This window comes from Caretta caretta, chromosome 2 (genome assembly GCF_965140235.1).
Source record: "Caretta caretta isolate rCarCar2 chromosome 2, rCarCar1.hap1, whole genome shotgun sequence".
Lineage (NCBI taxonomy): Eukaryota > Metazoa > Chordata > Testudines > Cheloniidae > Caretta > Caretta caretta.
Genome location: NC_134207.1, coordinates 88,997,942 through 89,025,928, shown reverse-complemented (window position 1 = coordinate 89,025,928; position 27,987 = coordinate 88,997,942). Strand labels below are relative to the sequence as shown.

The following is a 27,987-nucleotide window of genomic DNA, read 5'->3' as shown; positions in this document are numbered from 1 at the left end:
CTGAGGTATCAGAGCAAGTGACTTTGAAAGATCAGAATTACTTAGGACTCCTTCATATCCTTTCTAAACAATCAGCGTTACCTCTCTATAGCACTTACTGTTTTACTGATGTTTAGTGGCACTTTAGGATGATTTTTGAAAATGAAATTGTTTGACGTGAGCATCTGTCAAAATAGAGCTCCTGCCCCTTTTAAAACAGGAAGAGCTTTAAATCCTTGTAATTCCTTGCATAATCAAAAGTAAACAATGATCCATTTCTAACTCTTCAACTCATTCCCCTGGCCCAAAGAACAGGACATTCTTACGGGCCTTCTGGTTTCTTTAGACTGGCCAGACTAACCTCCAATTATATCCAGTGACCTTCACCAATCCAGTCAGCTCATAACAAGGGGCAACATTAAAATTCAATCAAACTCACCACCAAATTACTGCAAGCAGTGTCTAATAAAGCCTCCCCCTTCACATAGCACGACAGCTATATTGATAATTGTAAACATGATAGGAAAAAACAAACATACTTCAGTTAAGCAAGTCAAGAACTTCTCCCGTTCCAATCTCTGAGGCCGAGACTCATCAGATTCATCAGGAGAATCAAGGGACAGTGAATCGAGAAAGAGGTTTTCTGTGGCAGTGCACCTATCACTTTCCTTCAGCTTCGACAGCGACTGATCGTCAAACTGTATGGCATCTGAATCAGAATAGGACCTTGCCCCCATTGGATGAGGCACATGAAGGTTTCCCTGGGTTGAAAATGGACGAAGGTTACTCTCCTTCTGGTCACAAAGAATGCTGTCTCCTTTTCGTGTGCTCACTTCTTTTTGAAGCTGAAAAAAGAGCAAATTAAAACTGAAGTTAGCATGGATTATTTCCAGTAGCTCAACACCTGAGTCTTTTCTGTAGAACTTGGCCTTCTAAGACTTTGGCCCTTCGTTGTGGGCTTTGTAGCTCAGACTTGACAACTTCCAAAATATTCAAGAGACGTGAACAGGTTTATACTATTTACTCAGTGTACAATGCAGAGAATGAGGGATTCTACAATAGGGAAAATGCAGCGTGTTACCAAGAGAGGACACTTCAATGCAAGGGACCAGAAAAAAAGTGGAGGAAAATCCACATCAGGCACCAAACCCACGTACATTTTCAACAGTATTTGATTTTGCATTCCAGCTTGCAGTTAGCTCTCCACAAACTACACATTTAGAATTTACTAATTTTAATTGGTTAATTGTGAAAATTATGTTATTTGCCAACATTCAGAAATTATTGAAGTGATCAAACCAAAAGAATTTTTTTTTTAATGTTATGTATTTGGAACAGAACAAATAGCACAAGAGACAGAATAAAGGTTTTCAGCAAGCAAAGACTGACATGGAGCCAAGAAACTCAGGAATTTCCTTGGAAGCAATCCACACATGGCACTCAGAGGAAAGTAGTCTTAGGGTACATTGACGCTTCAAGCTGGACAGGTAATTTCCAGCTCCAGTAGACATACCTGCACTAGCTCTGATTGGGCTAATGTGCTAAAAATAGCAGGGTAGCCGTGGAGGCGCAAGGGGTTAGCTGTCCTGACTGTGATCCCACCTGAGTCGCTAGGAACATATTTGAGGCGGCTAGCCTCTCCTGCTGCCCACATCACCATGGCTACATGCCATTTTTAAGGTACATCTGCTCAAGCTGGAAATTATACCTCCAGCTTGAAGTGTGGATGTACCTTCAGTTCGGACCTCGGCATAGCACTGCTTGGCTCTGACGAAACTAGCACTACAGTATGTGTTCATCTCCCAACAGGGAGCTGTTCCCAAGATTCTGAAATCTTGTCCTTCGTGTTTTTAAATGCCCCCTTTAAAAAAAAACCAAACAAATCGTTATTTGAAATCTGAACTAAAAAAAAAAAAAAGCAAAGCAAAGCAAAGGGCTTGTCTACACTGACAGCGCTGCAGTTGTAGCTGCACCACTGTAACGCTTAGTGAAGACGCTGCCTACGCTGAGGGAAGAGCTTCATCATCATATGTATTTCACCTCTCCGTGAGGCAGTAGCTGTGTGGATGGGAGAAGATCTCCCATCGACTTAGCGCTGGCTACACCAGCATTTCCACACCCCTGAGTGACGCAGTTATACCAACATAAGGTCGTAGTGTAGCCCAGGGCAAAGTCTGGAGTTAATATCATAAGTACATAGAGTGTAAGGCAAGAAGGGATTGGTAGAACATCTAATCTGACCTCCTGCATAACACAGGTCCTTAAATGTCACACAGTCACCCCTGAAATTAAATTGCTCTCACAACCGTATCCCAAAGAAATGTAATTATAAGCTCCAGGAGTGTTTTGGAGTTCCACCAAAATAATCATGATTGTCTTCTGACTCAATAATGTAATGGCTGCCCCCTTTTAGCAATCTCCAGTCCAAACTCTAGATTTAGACGTTGAAAATTCCTTTTAACAAAGGATTAGAGCTAGATTTTCAAAACTATGTGGAACTACAGCATGGCAAAAAACCACAAGGTGAGCACACTACAGCATTGTCAAACAGCTAGTTAAGGAATTAGGCTTGCAAGGCATGTCCAGAGAAGGTGCATATTTACATGAGAACCATCAAAGTGACTAGTTCCATACTTCTAAAAAATGGAAGGGGAATGAGTGGAGCCACAAATATGGATGAACTAACAACATTTTCCGAAGTTAATAGCATAGGCAACTTTCATTGCAGTTGTAACTATCACACAATTAAAAATGATATTTCCAAAAACAAGGAATGCCAGCAGGAATGTCCTAGTAACTCATATTTGCTGCTAAAACTGCCTGAAAAGGTTTGGATAAGAAGGCTCCTTAGGAAGTTCATGAGGCAGTAAGCTACAGGTGGAATTAATCAGGTAGGAACAATATGGTTTACTGGATTAGCCTATAAATATTAAACAATTGAAATGAAGATAAATGACAAGATGACAATCAGTAAAGACAAGTGCAAAGTAAGGAAGGAAAAATCAAATGCACAACTTTAAAATGGGGAATGACTGGCTAGGCAGTAGTACTGTGAAAAAGGATAGAGTGGGGCGTATAGTGGAGTACAAATTCAATATGGGTCAACAACATAGTGAGGCTGAAAAAAAACAAATGCCATTCTGAGGTGTATTAACAGGCATCATATGTAAAATACAGAGTAATTGTTGGGCTCTACTCAGCACAGCTGGAGTACTGTATCCAATTTTGGGCACCATAGTTTAAGCAAGATATGAACAAACTGGAGTGAGTCCAGAAGGGAGCAACAAAAATGATAAGAGATTTGGAAAACATGGCCTATGAGGAGAGGCTGAACGCACTGGGCATGTGTCGTCTTGAGAAGAGAAGGCGGAAGGAGGACATAAGAGTCTTCAAATATATAAAAGATTTTCATAAAGAGGATCGTGATCAATTGTTCTCCATGTCTGCTGAGGATAGGGAGAAGTAACCAGCTTAGTTTGCAGCAAGGGAGATTCAAGTTAGATATTAGAAAAAACTTTCAGACTGTAAGGTACAGTTAAGCACTGGAGAAGGCTTCCAATGGAGGCTGTAGAATCCCCATCACTGGAGGTTTTTGAAGAACAGATTGGACAAAAGTCAGGGGTGGTCTAGGTACACTTAATACTGACTCAGCATGGGGGGATGGACTAGATCAGTGTTTCTCAACCTTTTTGATACCAGGCACTGGCTTGCTGCTTTCCTAAACTGTGGCAGGGAGATTTCAGGGACTGGTGCCAGTCCACGGACTGGTCATTGAGGAACACTGGACTAGGTGACCTCTTGAACTTCCTTCCAGTCCTATATTTCTATGGTTCTGTGGAAATTAGAAATATTAGTCTAAATTTTTCAAAAGTGACTAATGATTTTGGGTGTCCAACCTGAGATACTTTAAAGGGGCCTGATTTTCAAAAAGTGCTAAATCCTCAACATCTAAAAATCATTCTACTTTAAGGTGGCTCAGGTTGGTAATCCAAAACTTTTGGCACCAAAACAATCATTAGTCACTTTGTTGAAATGTTGGCAACAGTTGAAATGTTGGTATGTATACACACATGCATGCTGGGAGAAGAGGGATGAAATGCTCTTGTTCATACCTACAAAGAAAAACAGCTTTGAACATAATTAATTTAAGAATTTTAAGTGCTAGGTGGTGTGTTCATGGAAAAATTAAGCTTGATATTATAATACAGGATGATGTCCCAAGGGGTAATACAGTGACAATGACGTTGAAGAGAGAATATTTAAAAGCTGTGAAAATAATTAGGTCACCAAGTTTTTATCTCTGAGTACTATTCCCATAAACTATCCAAAATAAAATATTTCATAATTTGTATGTATCTCTCTCTCTCGTGTATTATGTAGGAACTATGAAGGCAGATAAGCAGAAAGCATGAGTCTGAAACTTGGCAAATATGATTTTGTTATCTTCTAGATTCTGTTTTCAAACATACATTCTGTTGTATTTTCCCCATACACTGAGTGTACAGAGCAAAACACTGTAAAGAAAGGGTTTAGAGATATGCTAATTGCTTCCATATAAAGCAGAGCATGACTAAGAGCTGAAAGGATATTGAACTAAAAGCCTGCAAATCTCTGGTAGTTTCCTGTCAGACAGGGAAATGCTTGCTCATAAACATAGATGGCTTTGTGAATTTATATGGGCAGAGAGCCATATTTTCAAAATGCCCCCTCCCCCCCCCACAGCAAGCAAGAGGCTCAGGGAGTAGCTCCTAGGCAGAGGGCAGGAGCAGCACATGGCAGTGGGGGGAGGGACAGCTGAACTGCCGGCAATTGGTAGCCTGCTGGGCGGCTGCTGCACAGGGAACTTAGGGGAACGGGGAGCTTACGGAGGGGCTGCTGGGCCACCCTGGTTCCAAGCCCCCACCAGCTAGCTCCAATGGGCTGCTCTTCCTGCAAGCAGTGGACAAAGCAGGCAGCTGCCAAAGGACGTTATAAGGGAGCATTGCACAACTTTAAACGAGCATGTTCCCTAATTGATCAGCAATGTAACAACGAAACAATGTTAACCGGGACGACTTTAAGTGAGGAGTTACTGTATTACTGATCCTCTGTAGTGATTTGAGACTGGAACTGGAATCTATCAGTGATACTGCAAACAAACACTTTATTGCACAACATATACAACTAATTCTCACTCTGTTTCTGAACAATAACAAAAAGAAACAGTTCCAGGGTGAGTTGAGAGCTAGTAAGTAGTCTACTAAAGATGATACAGATAGGTTCCATCTGGTTTAAAGAAAATTAAAGGCTAGGAAACATTAAAAATTATTTCTCCACTAATTTTCAGCTTCTAATCATGTTAAATTCCCCCGGAGTACTGAACAGACACAAGGGCGATCTTGCTTACAAAACAAAACAAACTTCACAGGGACAGCAACCAAAACACCCAAACAAGTACTGAAGCATCTGTCAACGAATGTTTGCACCTGTGTCCCTTTAACACACAGGGAAACTTTCTTACAGCTATGAACTTCCTGTTTTGGGAACCAAACACACTCTTGGGAGGAGATCAGAGGTTTTTGCATTAGAACACCATTCTAGACACCATGGGAGAACATCAGTATAGTCATGCCATAGAAAGATTAAGCTGCTAAAACACCCCACAAAACTGAGAGTTAAGTGGTTTCTATTAGCAATTCTGCCACAGGACTAGTAGGTCCCATGCCTTAGTTGCTACATCTGAAAAACAGACATCATAATATTTACCTAAATTACAGGGTGTTGTACAGCCTAATTCATTAATGCTTGCAAAGCACCTTCAAAGATCCTAGGTTACCAGATGATAAAGAAATGCAGAATGTTATTTTTTATTATTATAAATGAAGAGAGAGAGGTTGAATCAATTTCAAACTTTTTCCTCTGTCTGCACAGCTCTCTCTATCTGCCCTCCTTTCTTCTTGCCCAGATAGCCCATTTTAGAAGCCCTGTCTTCTCCCACATGTAGTGATGGTTTAAAGAATTATCAATAGTGTAGGATTTTTCCTGAATTCTCTGTGTTCAAACATCATGGAATAAATTAGGAGTACTCTTTAACCCACAATATGTGTTGCCTAGTGGGTCTTCGTTAGCTCCTCACTGAAGCACTTAAGGTGGGAGAGTGCAATAAAGAAAGTGTACCCTTTTCATAAATTGGTTATGAAGAATACCAGACTTTCATCAATTTAACATGAAAAGCTAATTTGTATATCACCCAAGAGTAACTGCTGCCTAAAGAGCACACACTAATCTGGTGCAGTGCAGCTTTCGATGTCCCGTGGATAGAAAGTAACCAGTAAAATGCAAACTCAGAATTTCAATTGTTTTCTGTTCTTCTGATACATAATTTTGATCATAACAACTGTCAGCCAAAAACTGTGTTTTAACTTTTTCCTATTCAACTTTGAGGTGTGAGTCTGTCTGTGTGTCTTTTCCAGACAAATAATAATGCCATTGTGTCTACTTGATGTCAAACGTTCAAATCAGTGAGTCTCCTGAGCATTTGGGCATGAAAACTGAGTAGTTAGATGTACAATTGCCAAATGTGCAACAGAAATGAGATGGGCAAAAACTGTGTATAAGCAGTATCAGAAGCAGCATTTGAATATTTGGCCTTACTGTAGCTACTTAGCTGTTATCAGACTGGCTTCTTCAGCATCATCATGTGCGTTACTTTACTAGAGAGAATAATTCAAATAGAGACTGAACTGTCATAGCTGCTTCATCTTTGGTGGTGAATTTATGGATGGTCAGATTTTCTGGGCAGGGAACGATCTGCCAAACCTTGACTAATGTAGGGTGGCCACCTTTATAATGGCTGGTAACTGGACCCCCCAGACCACACACCTGCTCTGCCTCTTTCCCAGGCCCCGCCCCCTTCTCTGCCTCTTCCTCCCCAGATCACAAAAGCCAGACATCAGGGCTTGTCAAGTGGCACGTGGACACACAAGCTGAAAACCGGACGTGTGGCAACCCCCTAGACTAATCCTAACTGTCGGATTTAGATTTTCAACAAGAAAAAAAGATGCATAAAAGGTTTCAGATGGAGACAATCAATGTGATTGTGCATGTGTTGGGTAAATGGAACGAGGCAGGAAATGACCATTAACCTGAAACTGCTTTCTCAGATGCTAATAATCCATGCAACATACTGTGTTTCCCTCCCCTGCACACCGTATTTTTATCATTGCATATTATGAGAAACACTAATGTGGCAAAGAACCCAACTTATTCCTCTGCAGTTTTTTAATAAAGTTTCTTGGCCGTGATCTGAATTTAGATAATATGTATCAATTAGCATATATAGCTAGTCACCTGATCAGCCAATGACCTCTTACCTGTTCTATCCTCCTCAGCAATTCCTTCTTTTGTCGCTCCCACTCTCGCCGGTCTCTGTCCAATCTATCCTGAAGCTCCATCTTTTCCCTGTTCCAATTCTTCTCACTGTGCTGGAGTTGCCATCGTAGGTCCATCACCAAGCTTTGACTGTCAGCCAGCAATTTCTTGTGCTCCTCTCTCTCCCTCTTAAAAGCTCCTTTTGAATCAGTGGCCAAGACAGTTTCCCCCTGGGCTTTTTCATTCTTCCCTTCCAGCTGCCAGTAAAATGAGAAGCTGTTAGTTATTCTCATTTCCCAGGTAAAGCTTGTGCTAGACAAAGAAAGCCATTTTAAAGTGATACTGTTAATGTTTTCACACCCAAAGTATCACTAATCTTAAAATGCAGTTTTGCTCAAGAAAGGTAATGAAACTAATGGCACTCTGAGGACTCCTTGTTTTTTATGTTAACAGTTTCCAGATCCAGTCTGTTCAGTTTACCAAAAAAAGGTAATTTTCCTAAATGCCAGTTCTGCAAACCCATCCTGGGATCGGAGAGTCACACTGGCTCTTTCTGGCTTGTGCATATCACGGGCAGTAAAGATAATACAGGGCCTAATTCTGACTTCATCACAATATCTGTGTAAGCACAATGGGCTGGTCCTCAGCTATGCTTGGGCTGCTTTGCATGGCTCCATCAGCGCAAAGCAGCCCTAAAGCCAGTGGATTTGTCCCCTGGGAGTCCTTCTGTACGGAGTAATCTTCAGGTAGCACGCAGAGGCTCTTATCCCACCCTTACTCATGGCTCCTGGTGAAGGGGAAAGCAACAGGACAAATGGCTGTAGCTGGGGCATCCCCAGGCCTCAGTAATCTCTGGCATTTGGAGTGGTCCCTTGAGCAGCCTTTAAACTAGGACTGGGGTCTTTTTTCATTCTGCCCCAGGATCATGGGAACGTAAATGTTACCTAACACTACCTCCCCCTGCTCTCCTTCAGTTTGTGCTGAAGACAGCTTAGCTGGACCAGAGGATCTGGCCCACTGTGTTCTGTTGGGTTTGTATAAATGTAAGGAAGGGAAGAATTTGGCCCTGAAACTGGAACCTCATTAGCAACTCTCTCAATGATGTGTGAACCAGAATCGATTCAGCCGTTTCTCCCTTAGATCTGCGGGCAAACAGGAGTAAAAAGTAGTGAAAACTCATTTTTGTCTCTAAAGCAAGAAGCAGTTACTCTGAATACACACAGGAGGCCTATCTGTTGGGAAAAAGCGCACCTTCTGTGAAAGAAGATGACAACACTTTAAAACGCTTATTCCTGGGAAATATGTCCAGTTCGAAATACCTCTCTGATCAACAGAAAATTCATGCTGAATCTCAGGGCAAGTTATCCAACAGTGATGCCTAAAGACTATGAAACAGTTTCCCAAAGGGAATGGTGGAAACCCCATCCCTTGAGTAACTTAACACTGTATTACCGTGAGCTCTAGGGAACAATCCTGCATTGGGTACTGGGAGTGACAAATAGACTTAATAGATCTCTTCTACCTCTCACTTCTATGATCCTCTTATTTAAAAAACAGACACACTGTTACCTATCAAATTATAAAAACAAATAGCTAATCTTAGTAATGTCCACAATAAACAATGCGTCCCACTGCCTAGGCTGTCTCTGCAGCAGTTAGCTAACAAGTACTGTATTATTTCTAGCCCTGTGCTGACAACATCTGATGACACTGTGCCCAGACAATGGGTCTTTTCTTACACCCATTTACACCTGTGAAAGCCTACTGAAGTGAGGTCTGACTACAAAGGGATCGCACTGGCAGAATTTGGTTCAATAAGCTGAAGTTGTTGATGAACAACCAGAAACACAGGTGCCAACAGTAGCTCTCTTCAACACATGAGAAAAAGTAATATGAAAAAATTAAAACAGAAAGAGTAGAAATGTCAAACTTCTAAGAGGGGGTTCCTAAAAACAGAGACTAAAACAATAAGGCTAGAATTTCAAAAGCCCTCAACATTTGTCTAACTCTGTTCTCATTGGTCAGTGATAAAATTTCCATTGACTTCAATGGGACCAGAGTTAGACAGAGTTAGGGTACGTTTACGCCGGAGCTGAAAGGTGTAATTCTCAGTTCAAAGAGACATACCTGTGCTTTCTCTGATTGAGTTATTATGCTAAATATAGACTCATAGCGGTGACAGTGCAAGTGGTGGAATGGGCTAGCTGCCCCGAGTATGATCCCATCTGAGACCACAGGTATATGTCTATTTTTAGCATGCTAGCTCAATTGGAGATAGTGCAGCTATGTCTCCTCGAGCTGGAAATTTCACCTTCTAGCTCCAGCATAGACACACCCTGAAAGTTAGGATGATCTAGCTGGTAGATAGGGTGCTGAAATTGGACTCAGGAGATCTGGGATGAATATGCAACTCTGTCACAGAATTCCTAGGTGACCTTAGGCAAGTCAACATCATAAACCCGGTGCCTCAATTTCCTGTCTGTAAAATGAGGATAGCATCTACCTAACACAGAAGTGTTGGAAGGATAAAATCCATTAATGATTCTGAGCTGCTCAGATACCACTGCAACAAGAACTGTATAAGTTACTAGATAGGAAATATGGGGAGCTGCCCTTTTTAAAATACCACCCTAAATAAATAAGAACTACAGAAAACTTCTAAAGGCGAAAACGTGCTATGCATTAATTTCATTTTAGCACAAGCGTGTCAGCCTCAAAAGCTTCTGATTCTTTCACATCAACAAGATAACAGAGCAACAGGCCCATTAGAAATACAGCATCTACATAGAGTAGATTAAATCCAGCTAACCCTCTCCCTATAATCGTTCTGATGGCAATGATGTTCCATTCATCTTTACACCTGAAACCAACATTTACAAGCATGGTCTTGTGCCCCTCACTTGACTGTTTTTATTTCTCTCTCTCTCCAAGTTTTTGTCTTCCTTGAATAAGTTCCTCGCTCACCCCTGATATCTAGTGATGGCTAAAGGTGAGCTGCAAACATAGTACTCAGTCATGCATATCAGGCATTGTCCAGTCTTGGGTGGTGCAGAGCTACGCTGCTCCTGGGGGAGTACTGGATGGCATTATATCTTAGACAGGCATCACTGGCCATATTCTCCAGTGCAGTTTAGCCACTCAGGTGAACATAAAGCTTCAAGAGTAGCCAAGTTTGCTCTCTTCCTCCCCCCGGCCATATCCTGGTGCACACCCGGAAAGGCTTCCCGAAATTTAGCTCAAAAATGTACTCACTTCATTTACTGAGAAAGATGTAGCAAATGCTGCCAATTTCCAAGCTCATAATGTAAATAACAAACAAAGAAAAAGCTTCTTTTTTTTGTTACAGCTCTCAAATGTGTGTCCAAATGGCTCCTGTTCCACTTGATGCTGCAGCAGACAGCAGATTGAAGAGTCACAGCTACCACTGCAGCCAGCCCATTGAGGGTCAGCCAAGTCATTTTAGTGCTGGATATGACATTGTGTGTAATGGGATTTTTCCAGGTGCAGAGGTAGAGTGGGGCTGGGGTGGAGGATTGTTTTTACTATTGTTTGATCTCTCTTTGGAAGACTATGGACTAGCTGTTAGCTCCTGCTGGGTTTACTTGGTAGCTGTCACACCACAGAATTATGCATGTTCGGGCTTTACTGCAAAGCCTGGGTCAGCCAACACAGCCAGGGAACCTAAATAGTCAGGTGAAGTAACTTTCTTGTGGTTTCCTTACCTCTTAGCCTAACAAGGGGTCATTTAGGACACAGTTTTGAAATATTTACAGGTCCCCTTCAAGGGACATTAACACATCTTCAGATTTCCCATCCTACAACAGAAGCCCTAGGTGCTGGCTGCTAGAGCGCAATCTCAACCCTACAACTTCGTTAGAATGTGGGGGAACAATGTCACAACATGCAATAGCTGTAGCTAGCGTGTTATGTTGTGGAGACTTGCCAGAGACCAGGATTAAGTCTCAAGATGTCCTGCAGCAGTGAAACATCAAATGCAGGCTGAAAAGCAAGCCCCCTGTTTTTGCAATCTTCTTGTAATGTGTGGAGATTGCATCATCATCCTTTGTAAGTAAATTTATTCTTATGTTTAGGAAATTACAGGACAAAAAGCAAACCTTGGCAAGATGCATTATCTTTCTCATTCTCCCTGTAACACTTGTTGCCTAAATATCTTAGAGCAAAATCTTCACCTTGGATGAACAAAAGAAAGCATGGTGGATTGGCCTGGTGCTGAACAAATGGTAGGTCCCTAAGCCATCTTGCATGTGAAAGGCAGGATAGCTCAGCGGGAGAGAGGGATGTGCACTAAAAAGGGAGTGTCATGCAACTCTTCTACAATAGACCTCAGATTATGAGCAGGGAAGCTGGTGACCAGACACCACCTCCAAAGCTACCAGACCACAATTCCTTGGCTGTGGAACATCGAAAGAGCACACTAGACAGGTCGTCTTCCCCACACTCCAGAAATGAACCTGAAGGAGGAAGAGTCGTCCTGCAGCTTCTCTGCCCCAAGTGCACCTGTGCAACACAAAGCACGGTTTGGCTGTTACACTGATATCTCCCATACTCCAAGCTCTTCTAAATGCCCAGAAAAGCAAGATCTTTTGTTGGTCCATCTTAAGGCCCATCATTCTCTTTCATTATCTTAAAATCAAAGCCCAAGGGCCTTCCTGAAAAGTAAGACACACTCACAATCCTGCAGGTCAAGGCTTTCATTTTTAATGATGTGCACCCTATTAAATCTTCCTGTTGTACTCAAAAGCAGCAGGTATATTATCATGGCTGGCATGTAGTGCTTTTCTACCAGGAGAGTTTTCTTCCCTGACCCCTACACAGGGATCACCAGCCATCAAAATGTCAAACTTGCTTCAGTAACCATAAATTAACAGGTGACCATCTCAAGGAAAATACTCTTTCTAATCTGACTTATTGCTTCACAGGTAAACTAGAGTAGTCAGGAGAGCAAGAGAAACCAGGAAGGCACTGATTCTTTTATTCATTGTTGGGTGCCTTCATAGTTCTCGCACCCAGTGGCTAAAGAAGATTGCCACAGGAGGGAGAGATCTCACTACATCTGCCCAGGAGGAGAGGGAGCACTTCCTAGGGTATGTCTATGCTGGAGCTATAATTCTCAGCTTGGGACACATACCTGCACTAGCTCTGATGGAGCTAGTGAGCTAAAAGTAACAGTGGCTGCACAGACAGTGGGATGAGCTAGCTGTCCTGAGCCTCTACCTAGGGTTTCAGACGGGATTGTCCATGGGGTGGGTGGGCTAGCATGTCCCTGCAACTCATGATACTGCAGCTACACTGTTATTTTTAGGGCGCTAGCTTGATCAGAACTAGCACAGGTTTATCTGCCTGAACTGGGAATTACGCCTCTAGCGCCAGTGTGGAAGTACCCTTAGTGTGAACCCTAGCCAGGAAGAGAAGGGGAAGCTCTTCCTCTGCTTTTAGCAGAGCAGGGGGAGCTGCACTCCTCATTCCCCCTTATGGTAACCCCTACTCTTTATAACAGGTAAGATGGTGCCTCCCATCACCATGACATGGTAGGTTGCACCATGATTGACGTGACTGACCTGGTTGATTGATTCAAGTTTTTATTATTCCACGTTTTCACAGAATATGAAATGATATTACCGCAACTACTCAAAGCTGATACTTGGCATAAGTCATTCACCAGTTCCTCTTCCACTGATTTTGAGAATGAACCTACAGAGAATGTTTTGGTTTTTGAACTGCTAGTGTTATGTTTTGTTATTTCTGTCTTCCTTGTGGTTGAGAGTACATGTGTTATATCGCAATGGGATGATCATTGGGACTATCATAATTGACATTCTGATGATTTATGTGGTATCTTTATTGATATTTCATTAGTGGGCTTGTCTTTATCATGATGTGCAGATATCACTCAGATATTGGTAAGAGATGATCTCCGTGTGTTACATGCTGATCCGTTTTATTCTTTGCATTGATTTTGGGAAGTGCGGGGGGGGGGGGGGAGGGGAGGGAGACAAGAGAACCAATCACCACCCAACAACTGCCATGTGACAGGAAATATTACCGGTAGGATCACACAATGATAAAGATAGCAAGAGGGATCTTACTGAGCCAGATATAACCACTACTTTGAAGGGTGCTAAAGACTGAAATCTATTTTTTCCTGTGTCAGTGTGTAGTGAGCAACACTCCTCCACCCACTTATGCCAATCATGGTGCTGACTACTTTTCTATCTGAATGACAAATGCACACATCCACAAAAACACGAATGCACACAAACTCCATGCTAACAACTGCAGTTTGCCTCTTTTCTTATGTTTTGTTCTTTACTCCCATTTAAAGGTTAATTTAAGAAAAACCTGCCATCAAGGGTGGTTTTTTTTTAAATAAACAATCAATTATCAGAACATTTGTGTACACTTATAAGCATTTGATCAGAAAACGGATTTCAATTCCACTACATATAAATAAAAGCTACTCCTGTACTCTGAGAGAAAACCCTCTAGCATACAAACTGGGAAAGGAGCGTTCAGGTCTGAATGCTGTGAGTCAGACTGAGTCTCTTGACAGTGCTCTGATGTACAGTAAATCCTCTAAAATGTGTCACCTGTGTAGTGAATATTTTTATTATATCTGCTTTCCACAGATGATTTAAAGCTACACAACTTTTTATAGATAATACAAAGCTACAAATCTTTCTTACAGGACCTAAACACTCAATTTTGCCCCTTCAATGCCATACACTAATACTTTAGTCCATCAGAATCAGAAATGGATCCTAGTGGTTTTCTGCTGGCTTGTTTTTATACCACCACAGAAAACAGAGCACCTCCTGTGATCAGCAATACATAGCACTGCAGCACCAGGCATATGAATTGATATATATGATTCTAATAATAGCCTACAACAACAGGCAGATAAAGCTTCCCTTTCAACTGGACACAACACAGCATCATCCAGCGACTCTGACTTGCTGGTTTAAACATTAACCTACTGATCTGATGGCTTAATATTATTAATGGGCTGTTTTCTTTTCAGAAAGCATCTAGTGCAGCAGTTATTGATGTACCATTCTGAGGCACCGAACTAGCATCATGGCCTAGTTACTTGAGTGAATGAGAAATTATTAGGGAAACACCAGAATATCAAGAAACGTTTTCTTATCCATACACCGATCAGATACAGACACCCACACATTTCGTGCCCTTTGCTGAGCAATTACCAGCCCACTCTTATAATAAAATAAAGGGCCAGATTCCTCTACCCTTGATCACTCTGAATAGTAGCTTACTCCATTAATAGTCACCCTGATGTAACTGAAGTCAATGGGGCTACTCATGGAGTAAGGCACTACTCAGGTGAGGTAGGCTGCAGGAACCTGGCATAAAATAAATAAATATGATCCCTTATGTGACTCTCATGGATTTCTTATTCCAGTAAGTGATTAAAACCAATTCTCGTCAATTACTTTCACTTAGCTCCAAACCAGGTTGGGAATCAGGCCTTTAAATGAAAAATCACGTGTCTTTTGGCACAGAGCTTGCGTACGGTACCTGTTCCAGACGACACTTCAGCTCAGTCCATTCCACCTCCCAAGCTGCCTTGTCTGTGGCATACTGCTGCTGGAGCCCATGTCGCTCTCGTTCATCATCCCGGAGCTCAGAACGGAAGTCGTCTAACAAGGTTTTCAGAGCATTTAAGAGCCTCCGGTTTTCACTTGCCTGCAGGAACAAAAACCAAAATCATTATTAATTCTCCCTCTTCTTCAGAGGGAAAATGCTTACATTCTTGTCAACAGCATGAAGGAGAAAAGGATCAGACATATAGGGTAAGAAGTGACATAAGCATCTTACAAAAAAACCAAAAGAGGAATGTTTGTACAGAGTCGCTATGAAGTGTCAGTGTTCAAAGGATCTGATCCTGCAAGGTGCTCAGCATCTTTCATGGGATTTGAGGGCACGCACAGCATCTTGAAGGAGGTACTCAGCACCTCTCAGGATAGAGGCCATAAATTATAACTTCTGTGGCTCTTAAGTTTCTAATTTTAAGCCAAGAAATCATTTCTGATCTTACATGTGCAACTGTGTGTCTTATACAGTCTTCTGCTGAGCACCAAAACTCAAGTTATGTGTAAATTACAGAAGATGATAAAGGATCCATTTCTGATGCTTTGGCATTACAGACAATGTTTGAAAGTCTCCATTTTGAGCAGAGCAGCATTGTTTAGATGCAGAGTGATTAATTATTCTGCTCTTCAGAGGTACCCTCAACCCTGTGCACTTCTGTATAGGATGGCGTTGCGTATGGGCGCAGTCTGTTTTGGAAGCAAGTATGCTATGGGGTCTACTTTTCCTCTTTCCGTATATGATCAGAGAGCCAATCCCTGTCCAAACAGTGGGAATATTTTTGCTGCATTTAAAATGTTCTATGACAGATACAGTGTTAGGCAGAAACCAGGCAAAGTAAAAGTTTAGTTCAGGGTTAACCTGAGAGCTGGGCACACACGTTTTGTCAACACTGATGAGCCTTTTGCTGTTTGCTTTCTGCAACTATTCCAGTGAACAGCGCATGCAGTGAATTTTAAGCAAAATATTGTAGAATATTTGTGAAAAGCTCATATTCAGTCAGTCAATAAATCAAAAGTAATCCCTCGAAACCTATTTCTAATAGTTGCACTCTTCCAATTAAGGAACAGAAATGTATAATGTGATTTATGTGACGAATCAAAGCTCCAATCAAATTTTTAAAATAAACGTCTCACAAATGAGCTATAGACCAAGAATTATGCACAGAATCTACTCAACAAATTATTCTGAATAACAATGACCTTTAAGAAAATTACAATCTGTTAGCAGACAATTTATGAACAGAAAAAGTTGGAAAACTCGTTGAATAAATTCATTACAAATTATTCAGTGGGATTTCGTTAATGTGTAAGTTAACACTGCTACCTTGAGAAGAGTTAAATTAGCTGATTTGATGGACAGATGCTTGACTAATTCCTTCTGTTTTCTCACTAACTTTGTCACTTTTTGGCTTCTACCTAGTCTTCTGATCTGGTCCCCGATGAAGTCCAAATATGGGGTTTATTTTCAGATGGGGGCAATTGATGCTTGCAGCAATTTAAACAAGAGACAGAAAGAATTCACACTGCAAAATTCAGATCTACATTTGTAACACCCCAAAGTCTAGGTCCGATTGTATCTGAGGAACTGGTCTGTCCCATTATAAAGATAGTGGCCATCTGAAAATTCCAGATCTGGGCTTGGATTTTAAACAACCCCCGAAGTTCAAGGTTGTTCAGCCACTGTTGTTTGGTTGGGACCCATGAAAGCCAATATAAATAATTTTTTTCCATAATCATTTGCAATTATTGATCTAAAATTAAATGCTCATTGCAAAAAGTAGCTCGGAAAACCAGAAGTGCCATACCATGTAAATCTCATTTAGCTCTCTTTAGGAACTGGCTAAAATCTTGCTAGTGATCCCTTGGTGCATAGACAGTACAATAGAGATTCACACCAGATTTTGCAGACTTCAGTTCTATGGTTCTGTAGCATGGGCTTATAAGAATCAGAAATTAGAGAGCTAAAAGTCCCATTGGATCAGCTAGTCCATCCCCCACCAGTGCAGGTTTACTCTCAATATAAAATTTTCTAGTACTTTGTCCAGTGTAGTTTGAAATACAGAATTTTGCATGGAAAACCAAACTGTAATAACTAATCAAACATGCCAAGTAGCCTTAGAAATATTATAGTTTACAGTATTCCAAACCATATTACTCCTGGGGGCATTCTGTGCCAAAAAAATAAAAATTCTGTGCAGAATATTTTAAAATTATGTACATTTTATTTGTCAAAATAACACTACATAATCACACCAGTTTCAAATATTTTGATAATTTATTTCAGAATACCTGTCAGCAAGTGTGTCTGTAACAATACAGACACATGCAAAAATTCTCCCAAGATTAGGGAGTTAAAGAAACCCCTATGACAACCCAGTTCCTGTTTCTCTGTCCCCTTCCCCCGACCCAGAGCCCAGCTGGGGGGAGGGGGGGCAGACACCCACAACCCCTCCCCTCCCAGAGCCCAGCCATGGTGCCCCCCCAAGCCTAGCTGTGGCTCCCCTGGCCCAGATACCCACACCCCCTACCCCTTAGAGGCCAGACACCTGCCCCTTCTTCCTCCCACAGCCCAGCTGTAGCCCCCTCAACCCAGACACTCCCTCCCGCCTGAGCCCATGAATCCAGAGGGAGAAACAGCCTGATGCATGGTCCCAGGCTTGCATGGAGTTTCCTGCGTGCTGCTCTCTCCTTCCTCCAGGGCATGCTGGGAATTGCAGCTACCAGGAACCCTGTAGGTCCCTCCCCTTTCCCCCAGCAGGGTCTTCTATGTGCAAGCTGGGCTCTACTGGGTCCATTGGTCTCTAGTGGTGGCCAGCAGTACTGCAGCCCATTTCTGTGGGAGAAAGGAAATTCCGCATGCATGTTAATTTCTGCAAAATTCTGCATTGTGCAGTGGTGCAGAATTCCTCCAGGAGTTCCATGTGGTTTATTAGAAAATAAAATGTTATACACATGGGGAAATGACTGCAGGTGACTCATTGACATAACAGTAATCTGTTTGGACTGAAGGAAGAAATGAAATGTTGCTACATGCAATACTGTATAGCACTGGGTTTAAAACAGACACACCCAAAGAAACAGAATTAAGACCATTGCTACTTAATGCAGGTTAGAACATTACATGATTTAACTGGGAATTGGTCCTGCTTTGAGCAGGGGGTTGGACTAGATGACCTTCTGGGGTCCCTTCCAACCCTGATATTCTATGATTCTATGATTACATACTGTCACATGCTGAATCGGCATATAACATCACCTATTTATCAACATGTCTATGTGATGTTACAGTTACCACTATGAGTTTTATTCTGCTGTCCAATGAGGGCCAGATTTTCAGAAGAGCTCAGCTCTTGTTTAGATGCCAAAAATAAGTGGGTCTTTTGAAAATCTGGCCACAGTATCACAATGGAAAGTATTAGGTTCTGAGCACTTGAAAATCTGGCCCCACAAGAGTCTATGAGGCACTCTTACACAAGGATTTTTTTCTCTGCTGTGGCCTGACAAGGTGTTTTCTCTATAAATTTAACTGAAAGATTACTTACCTTACCCCAGGTGTGAAAACGGGAAGAATTAAGAACAGTAGGAAAATATGAGCAATTTGCACTAAAAGAACTTAGTACATTCTCCTGGAGTTTCTCCTCTGCACCAAATATTCCCCTCTGCACCAAATATGCACCAAATAGTCCACAAAACTATTCAGCACAAGTTCAAAGCCACAGGCCAAACTTTATTAGGCTCTCTACTCCCTTGTATTACATGACACACCAATCCTCTTGCCATAGGGTAAACACACACACTGTGAAAGCAACTAAAAGAATCTCAAATATACACAATTCATGATGAAACAATTTAACCTCTAGAGGACTTCTCCTCCCCAGCAGAAGCTCTCCCCCTTCCCTCTTATTTCTCAGAAGGAAATAAGACACCTCCCAGCTCAATTGTCCTCCTTCATCCTGGTTAAGAACTGGAAGAGCCTCCATGCCTACCTCCTCATGGCTATCTGAGTCGCCTCCCCACATTGATGGGTCGAGGATTTGGCCCTGTACAATGGAGCCAAGTTATAGAGACAGCATCAACAGGAATAGAGGGGGAGATTTTCAAAGGCACAAATGGCAATTAGGCACCTAACTCCAACTGAAAGTCAATGGGATATAGATGCCTAACTGCCATTTGGACTACGGGCCTAGCTGCCATTTGAGCCTTGAACAGCTCCCTTCTAGTCAATTAACACAAAGTTAAAAGTAGTTTGGGGCATTACACCTGCCTCTCTGCAAGTCCCACTGCACATTTTCCTGATTTTACCATCGTATTTTCCTACATTTAAAAAATATTTCCCTCCCGCGTCAGTGTAAAGACTCACACAAACTGAGTGACTGCACAGGGAAAACAGTGAAAATAACCATTCACAAAGTGCTGTTAAACGCACTGCATAAACCAACTGGGGGAAAATATTACTTTTCTAATCTCTTTTAGTTTTAGTGATCTCAGATGTAAACTATAACTGTGATAGGTAACAAATTTCAGACAGAAATGTTATTTTTAAATTGATTGTGTTTGCCATGGGAATCATAGCTTTGAATTGCCTGATGTCTGTGCATGTAAAACTTCAACCATAAAATCATGTAAAAACTAGGTTTATTTAACAAACAAAAAGTAATTAGCTGTTCTAGAGAAGAGCCTATGGAGCCACAATATAGGTTAACAGGGGGCTAATGCCTATCTCTACAGGAGTGGTATGAAAGTCACTATTATGGACTAGATATAGCCATTCTCTATGGTAGCTAGAGTTCTAATTAGCTTGCTATATAAACCCAATTTTGATCACATCCCTCTAATTTCCTCAACATCCGTTCTGCTTGAAATTCCTCATCTGTGGTCTGTAGTCAGAGAGGGATTATTTTGGGGTGGAGCAAATTTGAAGGGATTTAGATAAGATGTTTGTGAGACCAAGGTCTTTAAAAAAATTAGGAGAATTGGAATTCATTTGCAAATTTGATACAATTAACTTAGGCTTGAATAGAGACTGAGAGTGGCTAAGTCATTATGCAAGGTAACCTATTTTCCCTTGTTTTTTCCTATCCCCCCCCCCCCCCCCCAGATGTTCTTGTTAAACAAGATGTTCTTGGATTTGTGCTGGAAATAGCCCACCTTGATTATCATACCCATTGTAAGGAGAGTGGTCACTTTAGATAAGCTATTACCAGCAGAAGAGTGGGTTTGTGTGTGGGGGGGTGGGGGGGTGAGAAAACCTGGATTTGTGCTGGAAATGGCCCAACTTGATTATCATACACATTGTAAGGAGAGTGATCACTTTAGATAAGCTATTACCAGCAGGAGAGTGGGGTGGGAGGAGGTATTTTTTCATGCTTTGTGTGTATATAAAAAGATCTTCTACACTTTCTACAGTTTGCATCCGATGAAGCTAGCTGTAGCTCACGAAAGCTTATGCTCAAATAAATTGGTTAGTCTCTAAGGTGCCACAAGTACTCCTTTTCTTTTTGCGAATACAGACTAACACGGCTGTTACTCTGAAACCAGAAAATTCTTTGACTGTTGCTGGTAAAGCCACAATTACAATGGCTTTGTCTAGAAACTTCATATTTATTTTATTTAAGACTCTTTGAGGAGATCTAGGGCTCAGTCCTGCATGTTTCTATCTGCTCTGGACTTGAGCAGCAAAGCACATAAACACATACTAAATTTTAAACAGATGAATAATCCCACTGATATCAAATAATAGCTCTTATGTCCTTCCTGCTCCTCCCATGGGCCAGTGTAGTGGATGAAGTCAGAGGAAATGGGGCATGACTGGGCTTCCCTGCATGCTGGTGATCCCTGGTTACCATAACAGGCTGTCCCCTGGGGACATTGGCAGCCACTGTAAGAAGAACAGAGGAGTCCCAACTGGTGCATAGTTGACCTAAGATCAGAGAAGCACAAAGGTAGCTTAAAGCTACTGTGTGTGCCTGTCTGCTACAGCCAAGGATTGGTCTGTGTGAGAAGGAAATAAGAGTTCACAGCAAGTTTTCACCATCAATGATTTTATCTGCATTCTGAAAATACCTCACCCCCCAAGGAAGTTCCCAGGAAAAAACAGTAATATTAATTAAGTATAAAGACTATTTGAATGTGTAGTTATAAACCCATGATCTGACCACTCCCCCTCCCCCCCCCCCCCGCGGATTTCATTTAACATTTTAGCAGCGGTCAGGGAAGTGCCAGCAGCTTGGTCTAGCAGGGAGTCACAGACAAAAGGTCAGGAGCAGCCACAACAGAGGAGATCTGAAGAAACATGCTTCCTCTCTGTGGTCCTCGAGCCAGGCAAGAGTGGAGCTGGATCTTGGTGCAAATAATTCTAGTACTTTAAATACTAATTACTATTCCTTAAGGCTTTTTTTAAAACCAAGCTTTGAAAGAAAGACAAATATTGTATAAGCCAAAAATATAACTGGGGATTTTGCTTGAACCTCCAGAGCACAAAATATGAATATATTTGTTTTTACTGCACTTTACTGAGGGAGCAGAGATAAGTAAGCTCTCTTCTTTCCTCTCCCCTGTTCTCACACTACCCAGGAGGCATTTCACCCCTTCCACTCAACCAACATGACCCCTTCCCTAAGCAACACCCACCAAACCACCCACTCACACTCCCCTTCAAGCAATATTAAAAGTAACCCTCTACTGGGTTGCCAGCCTCACTCTCCCTGCTTGCCTCCCTGCTGCCTTTCTTCTCTGCTCTTGTACCATGTTCCATGTCAGTTCTTCCTTGCCTGAACTTTTGATATAACCCAGGCTGGTTCCCGGACTGAGGGAGTAAGTCAGCATCATGGAGAGTTGGATTATGTCAGGAAGGACAAGCTGAAGTAAGAGTCAAATGGGGTGTGAAGAGAGAAATAATAGAGAGGATTGCTCCTTTCAAGAGTCTCTGTCTACCTGGTCTCCCAGGAGCAAGAACCAATCCCTCCCTCCTCTCCAGTGATCCTCTCCCACAACGTTAGGAAAATGGCCAATCCCTAAGACAGGGGTGGGCAAACTTTTTGGCCTGCGGGCCACATCAGTGTTGCAAAACTATATGGATGGCCGGGTAGGGGGGGCTGTGCCTCCCCAAACAGCCTGGCCCCCGCCTCCTATCTGCCCCCTCCCACTTCCTGCCCCCTGACTGCCCCCCTCAGAAGCCCCAACCCATCCAACCCCCCCTGCTTCTTGTCCCCTAACTGCCCCCTCTTGGGACCCCCACCACTAGCTGCCCCCCAGGACCCCACCCCTTATCCAATGCCCCCTGCTCCCTGTCTGCCCCCTCCCCATCTACACCCCTGCCCCCAGACAGGCCCCCTGGGACTCCCATGCCTATCCAACCCCCCGCCCCCGTCCCCTGACCCTCCTCAGAACCTCCACCCCATCCAACCTCCCCCTGCTCCCTGTCCCCTGACTGCCCCGACCCCTATCCACACCCCTGCCCCTAATCACCTTCCAGGACCCCACCCCCTATGCAGTCCCCCTGTCCCCTGACTGCCCCAACCTCTATCCTCACCCCCGCCCCCTGACAGTCCCCCCCAGCACTCCCACACCTATCCAACCTCCCCCGCTCCCTGTCCCCGGACTGCCCCAGGATTCCCTGCCCCTTATCCAACCCCCCCCCCCACTCCCTGCCCTCTTACCATACCGCTCAGAGCGGCAGGAGCCCACAGCCCCGCTGCCTGGCTGGAGCCAGCCACGCCGCCATGCTGCTCGGCAAGAGCGGCGGGCCAGAGAGCTGGTGGCGCAGTGCACTGAGGCTGCGGGGTAGGGGGAACAGCAGGGGAGGGACTGGAGCTCAAGGGCCGGGCAGGATGGTCCCGCGGGCCGGATGAGGCCCGCAGGGCTGTAGTTTGCCCACCTCTGCCCTAAGGTGATTTTCACTTGGAGACTAACCAGCATTTTAATGGTTAAGGTCATCATTCTTAAAAGAAGCTGTTGATTTGGGGTGCCTCCATTTTTGAGTGTCTAACATCCCACATGTCTCAAGGTAGGCATCAAAAACAGAGCACCTACAACTAGAGGCCACTCTTCAAAATTATGACCTCGGTGTTAAGAATTTTCCTCCATGCAATTCCTCTTTTGAGAGAGGGGTGGGAGAGTCTGCAGCAGCAGGAGATGCTGAAAATGCCAGCCAGCCCATAAACCATTAAACATGAACACGGGTTACTCAGAGTTATAGTAAATCCCTTTCCAGACCTGCTTCTCTCAGTCACACACATTATTACAGGAACTCCCTCTTAAAAGGAAGTGTGAAACCTGCCTGGCCCAAATCCAGACCCCCATCATCTCTGCACTGTCCAGCCTGAAACTCCAACCACAGCGAGGAAATGCAGTTTTGAGAGAAGACCCCCCTCCTACCCACAGCACTTGCTATGAGCTCTGCTCCCTCCAGAGGAGCTGGAGCTCTGGCTCTAATCCCACCAGCCACACATATATACACTGCCATATATCCAGAGCTGGAAGTCTCTCAAGAAAGCAATATTAAAGGACAACTACAAACTATACCAATGCAAAGGAAAAATAGGAAGAATAGTAAGAGGCCAATATGACTCCCTCAGGAGTGCTTTAATGACCTAAAATTCAAAAAGGAATCCTACAAAAAGGAGAAGTATGGACAAATTGCTAAGGAGGAGTAAAAAGAACAACACAAGCATGTAGGAACAAAATCAGAAAGGCTAAGGCACAAAATGAGTTATACCTAGCAAGGGACATAAAATGCGATTAGAAGAGGTTCTATAAATGCATTGGAAGCAAGAGAAAGATGAGGGAAAGTGTAGGTCCTATACTTAATGGGGAAGGAGAGCTAATAACTTATGACATCAAGAAGTTGATATGTTTAAAGTCAGTTTTGCTTCAGTCTTCACTAAAATTATTAACAAGGAGGAAGGAACATAAGCCAAAGCTGGGAAAAAACAGGTTAAAGAATAGTTAAACAAGTTATATGTATTCAAGTCAGCAGGACCTGATGAAATTCATCGTAGATTACTTAAGGAAATCTTGGAACCATTCTAAATTATCTTTGAGAACTCCTGGAAGATAGGCGAGCTCCCAGAAAACTGGAGAAAGGGAAATAAAGAGGACCTAGGGAATTATAGACCAGTCAGCCTAACTTTAATATCTGGAAAGATACGTGGAACAAATTATTGAACAATCTACATCAATTCATCAGCATCTGGAGGATAACAGGTTACAAGGAATAGTCAGCATGAATTTGTCAAGAACAAATCATGCCAAACCAACCTCATTTCCTTCTTTGACAGGGTTACTGGTCTAGTGGATAGGGGGCAAGCAGCAGATGTGATATATCTTAATGTCAGTAGGACTTTTGACACGGTCCCACATGATATTCTCATAAGCACACTAGGGCAATGTGGTCTAAATGAAAATACTATAAGGTTGGTGCACAACTGGTTAAAAGACAGTACTCAAAGAGTAGTTACCAGTGGTTCACTGTCAAAAGGGAAGGGCATATCTAGTCTCAGAGAGGTCATTCCTGAGTCCAGTATTATTAAATATTTTTATTAATGATTTGGATAAAAGAGTGGAGAGTACACTTATAAAATCTGAAGATGACACTAAATTGGGAGGGTTGCAAGGACTGGGAGAATTGGTCAGTATTGAAGAAGAAATTTAATAAAGGTAAGTGCAAAGTTCACTTTGGAAGTAAAAATCAAATACAAAGCTACAAAATGGGGAATAACGGGCTAGGAGGTAGTACTGCTGAAAGTGATCTGGGAGTTATAGTGACCACAAATTGAATATGAGTCAACAATGTGATACAGCTGTGAAAAAGGCGAATATAATTCTGAGGCGCATTAATTGGAGTATCATGTGAAAGGCACGAAAGGTAATTATCCTGCTCTGCTTGGCATTGGTGAGGCCTCAGCTGGAATCCTGTGTCCAATTATGGGCACCACACTTTAGGAAAGATGGGAACAAATTGGAAAGAGTCCAGAGGGGAGCAACAAAAATGATAAAAAGGTTTGGAAAACCTGACTGATGAGGAAAGATTTAAAAAACTGGGCATGTATAATCTTGAAAAAATAAGACTGAGGGGGAACCAGAGAACAGTCTTCAAATATATTAAGGGCTGGTATAAAGAGGACAGTGCTCAATTGTTCTCCATGTCCACTGAAGGTAGGGCAAGTAGTAATGGGCTTATTATGTAGCAAGAGAGATATAGGTTAGATATTAGGAAAAACTGTCTAGCTATAAAAATAGTTAAGATCTGGAATATGTTTCCTAGGAAGGCTGTGGAATCCCCATCACTAGAGGTTTTTAAGAACAAGCTGAACAAACACTAGTCAGGAATGGTTTAGGTTACCTGGTCCTGCCACAGAACAAGGGGCTAGACATGGTAACTTCTCAAGGTCCCTTCCAGCCCAACATTTCTACGATTCTATAGTATAGAATAGTGAGTGTGTCTTTGGAAAGGAAGTACTTCCCTCTAGGGTCCCAGAATGGGGGATGTCTGTTCCCAGGGCAGACTCTATGGAACAGGCATCCTACAGCAGCGTGGCTGACAGCTCTAAAACAGGATCTTTAGGGTCAAGTGTTGGCTTCTTGAGGCCTGACTGGATAACTGCATGTTCAGGGAGGTTTGCAGGCTAACCTCTTTGAGGGAGATGTTGACAAAATGAACCACAAATGAGCTACGTGTTCCTCAGTGGCTTTTAGCAGCTATGAGTGGCCAAGATCTATCTCACATGTTGCATCCAGACATCTCTCAGAGCTTCCACGGAACTCACTTTTGGTACTGAGATTCCATGAGGGAAAGTGGGGTGACACCTTCTTTGCTCCAATTTTATCACTAATAAGTATGTATCGTGACAAAGTTCCTGCTCTACCTTGGTGGGTCTTGGGCTTATTGGCGGATTTGCTCGCCTTGGAGCTCCACGGCAGCCCTCAGCTTGGCCGTTTTTCTGAACCCACAGTCCAGGTCGACTCCTCCTGTGTCTGACTAGGAGTTGGGAGGATTTGGGGGGAACCTGGGCCCGCCCTCTATTCCGGGTTCCAGCCCAGGGCCCTGTGGAATGCCGCTGTCTAGAGTGCCTCCTGGAACAGCTGTGCAACAGCTACAACTTCCTGGGCTACTTCCCCATGGCCTCCTCCCAACACCTTCTTTATCCTCACCATAGGACCTTCCTCCTGGTGTCTGATAATGCTTGTACTCCTCAGTCCTCCAACAGTCCGCGTTCTCACTCTCGGCTCCTAGTGCCTCTTGCTCCCAGCTTCTCACACACACACCACAAACTGAAGTGAGTTCCTTTTTAAAACCCAGGTGCCCTGATTAGCCTGCCTTAATTGATTCTAGCAGCTTCTTGATTGGCTGAAGGTGTTCTAATCAGCCTGTCTGTCTTAATTGTTTCCAGAAGGTTCCTGATTGTTCTGGAACCTTCCCTGTTACCTTACCCAGGGAAAAGGGACCTACTTAGTCTGGGGCTAATATATCTGCCTTCTATTACTCTCCTATAGCCATCTGGCCCAAACCTGTCACAGTATTAATGAAGGATTTTTAAAATCTGGAATAATTTATAAACTGAAGTTAATATTGGAAATTCTGTAGTGTGTATAGAGTCAGGGCCAGATCCTGCAAGCTCATGGAATTTAGTGGGAGTTCCAAGTATAGAGGGCATGCAGTGTTGTGCCCTACTTTTGCAGCAAAATTGACATTTTGAGCCAAACATATAATAGTGTATCTGAGAGCAGAATATGGCTCTTACAGAGATCTAAATTGGCTACAGGATCAGAATTAACCTGCAACAAAGTTTCTCTTTTTTGTATTAGAGAGTGATATGACCCTTTCTTGCCGCTTAGCTGGAAGCCCAATAGCAGTAGACCATTTTAACTCTTAATGTATCTGTCAAATACAGAGTGCTTGGAAACTGAGGAGTGTGGTATATGCAGTGCAGTATAACAGACAATGAAATGCAGGATAGCTCTTGAAATAAGTAATATTTAGCAAACTTACTATTCTTGCAGTAGTCACACAATATATATTTCCTGGTTAGAAGGTAGAAGACTTGTTTGCCCTCACAAATCCACCGGAGCCCCATGCAGTATTCATTAAAAATATCTGCTTCTATCAGCAGGGGTACTGAGACATGATTTGTTACTATGAGTCATTTCCTTAAGTGAGATTGCTGGAAATGCTGAATTAGAAGAGCACGTAACACTTACAAAAATGAATTATATGCATGCTACTTACCACTGTTGCCAATTTAATTGACATTAATCTCAGAGCAATGATTCTTTCAGAGAGGACATATTTTATTCATATATTCTTGATTGCTGAGATTGCTGTCTAAGGTTGTACTTGAAAAGCTAATATATGGCTGAGGCTTATTGAGATGGTACTGGTTTATATTTATTTTACTCATTTGTAGACTAATTTAGTCTACAAGATGAATGCAGTTATATGATATGTTTATAAGCATCTTTTCAGTGCCCTGTCTCAGCCTCATTCTCGGGAGGAGACCATGGTGATACATAAGGGACTGGTGAGCTACATTCCCAGAAAGGGCAGCTTCTGACCTCCAACAGGATGATTAATACTAAACCCTTCCCAAGTCAGACATGCGAGTGCTAGACTAACCAAATGAAAAAAATCTTGGTAGCGCATTTTACATGAAAACATCTACTGGACAAAGGCTCTGGGTATCTTTCACTACATTGTAGCTAGAGAATGGAGTTTTCAGTTACTGAAGGTCAAAAAGCAAAGGCAAAATGCACCCCAGTTGTTCATAGATTGCAAGAACAGTATGCAGCTCTCTATAGACCATACTTTTGTGGTTTCGTGTGTGTTGTGCGCGCGCGCACACACACACATACACACACAAAAACAGTCTAAGCCTTGAACCTAAGAAGTAGGTGCAAGAGTCCTGTATACCTCCTAGAAACAATCCTAGTCTTACTACAGGATGGAAACAAACTGTTTCCTATAGTGGATCTATTAGATCACACAGCCATTACAAATACTGTACTAATAGTGTAGGACCAGATCATGCCCTGT

General features: G+C 42.7%; 1 protein-coding gene across 7 annotated transcripts in view; it reads right to left on the bottom strand.

Annotated features, from left to right (window-relative positions):
* The window catches only part of MTCL1 (microtubule crosslinking factor 1), a 188,127-nt gene that overhangs the window by 14,963 nt on the left and 145,177 nt on the right, over nt 1–27,987 (bottom strand). For all 7 annotated transcript variants that reach the window (XR_007355269.2, XM_048840282.2, XM_048840283.2 and 4 more), the window contains 3 exons: nt 14,884–15,051; nt 7,332–7,586; nt 519–824 (listed from right to left, as the gene is read on the bottom strand). Coding sequence is in view for 6 of the 7 variants with exons in the window: in XM_048840282.2 (XP_048696239.2) it covers nt 519–824; nt 7,332–7,586; nt 14,884–15,051 (729 nt within the window). In the remaining variant the exon portion in view is untranslated. The remainder of the gene's footprint in view (nt 1–518; nt 825–7,331; nt 7,587–14,883; nt 15,052–27,987) is intronic.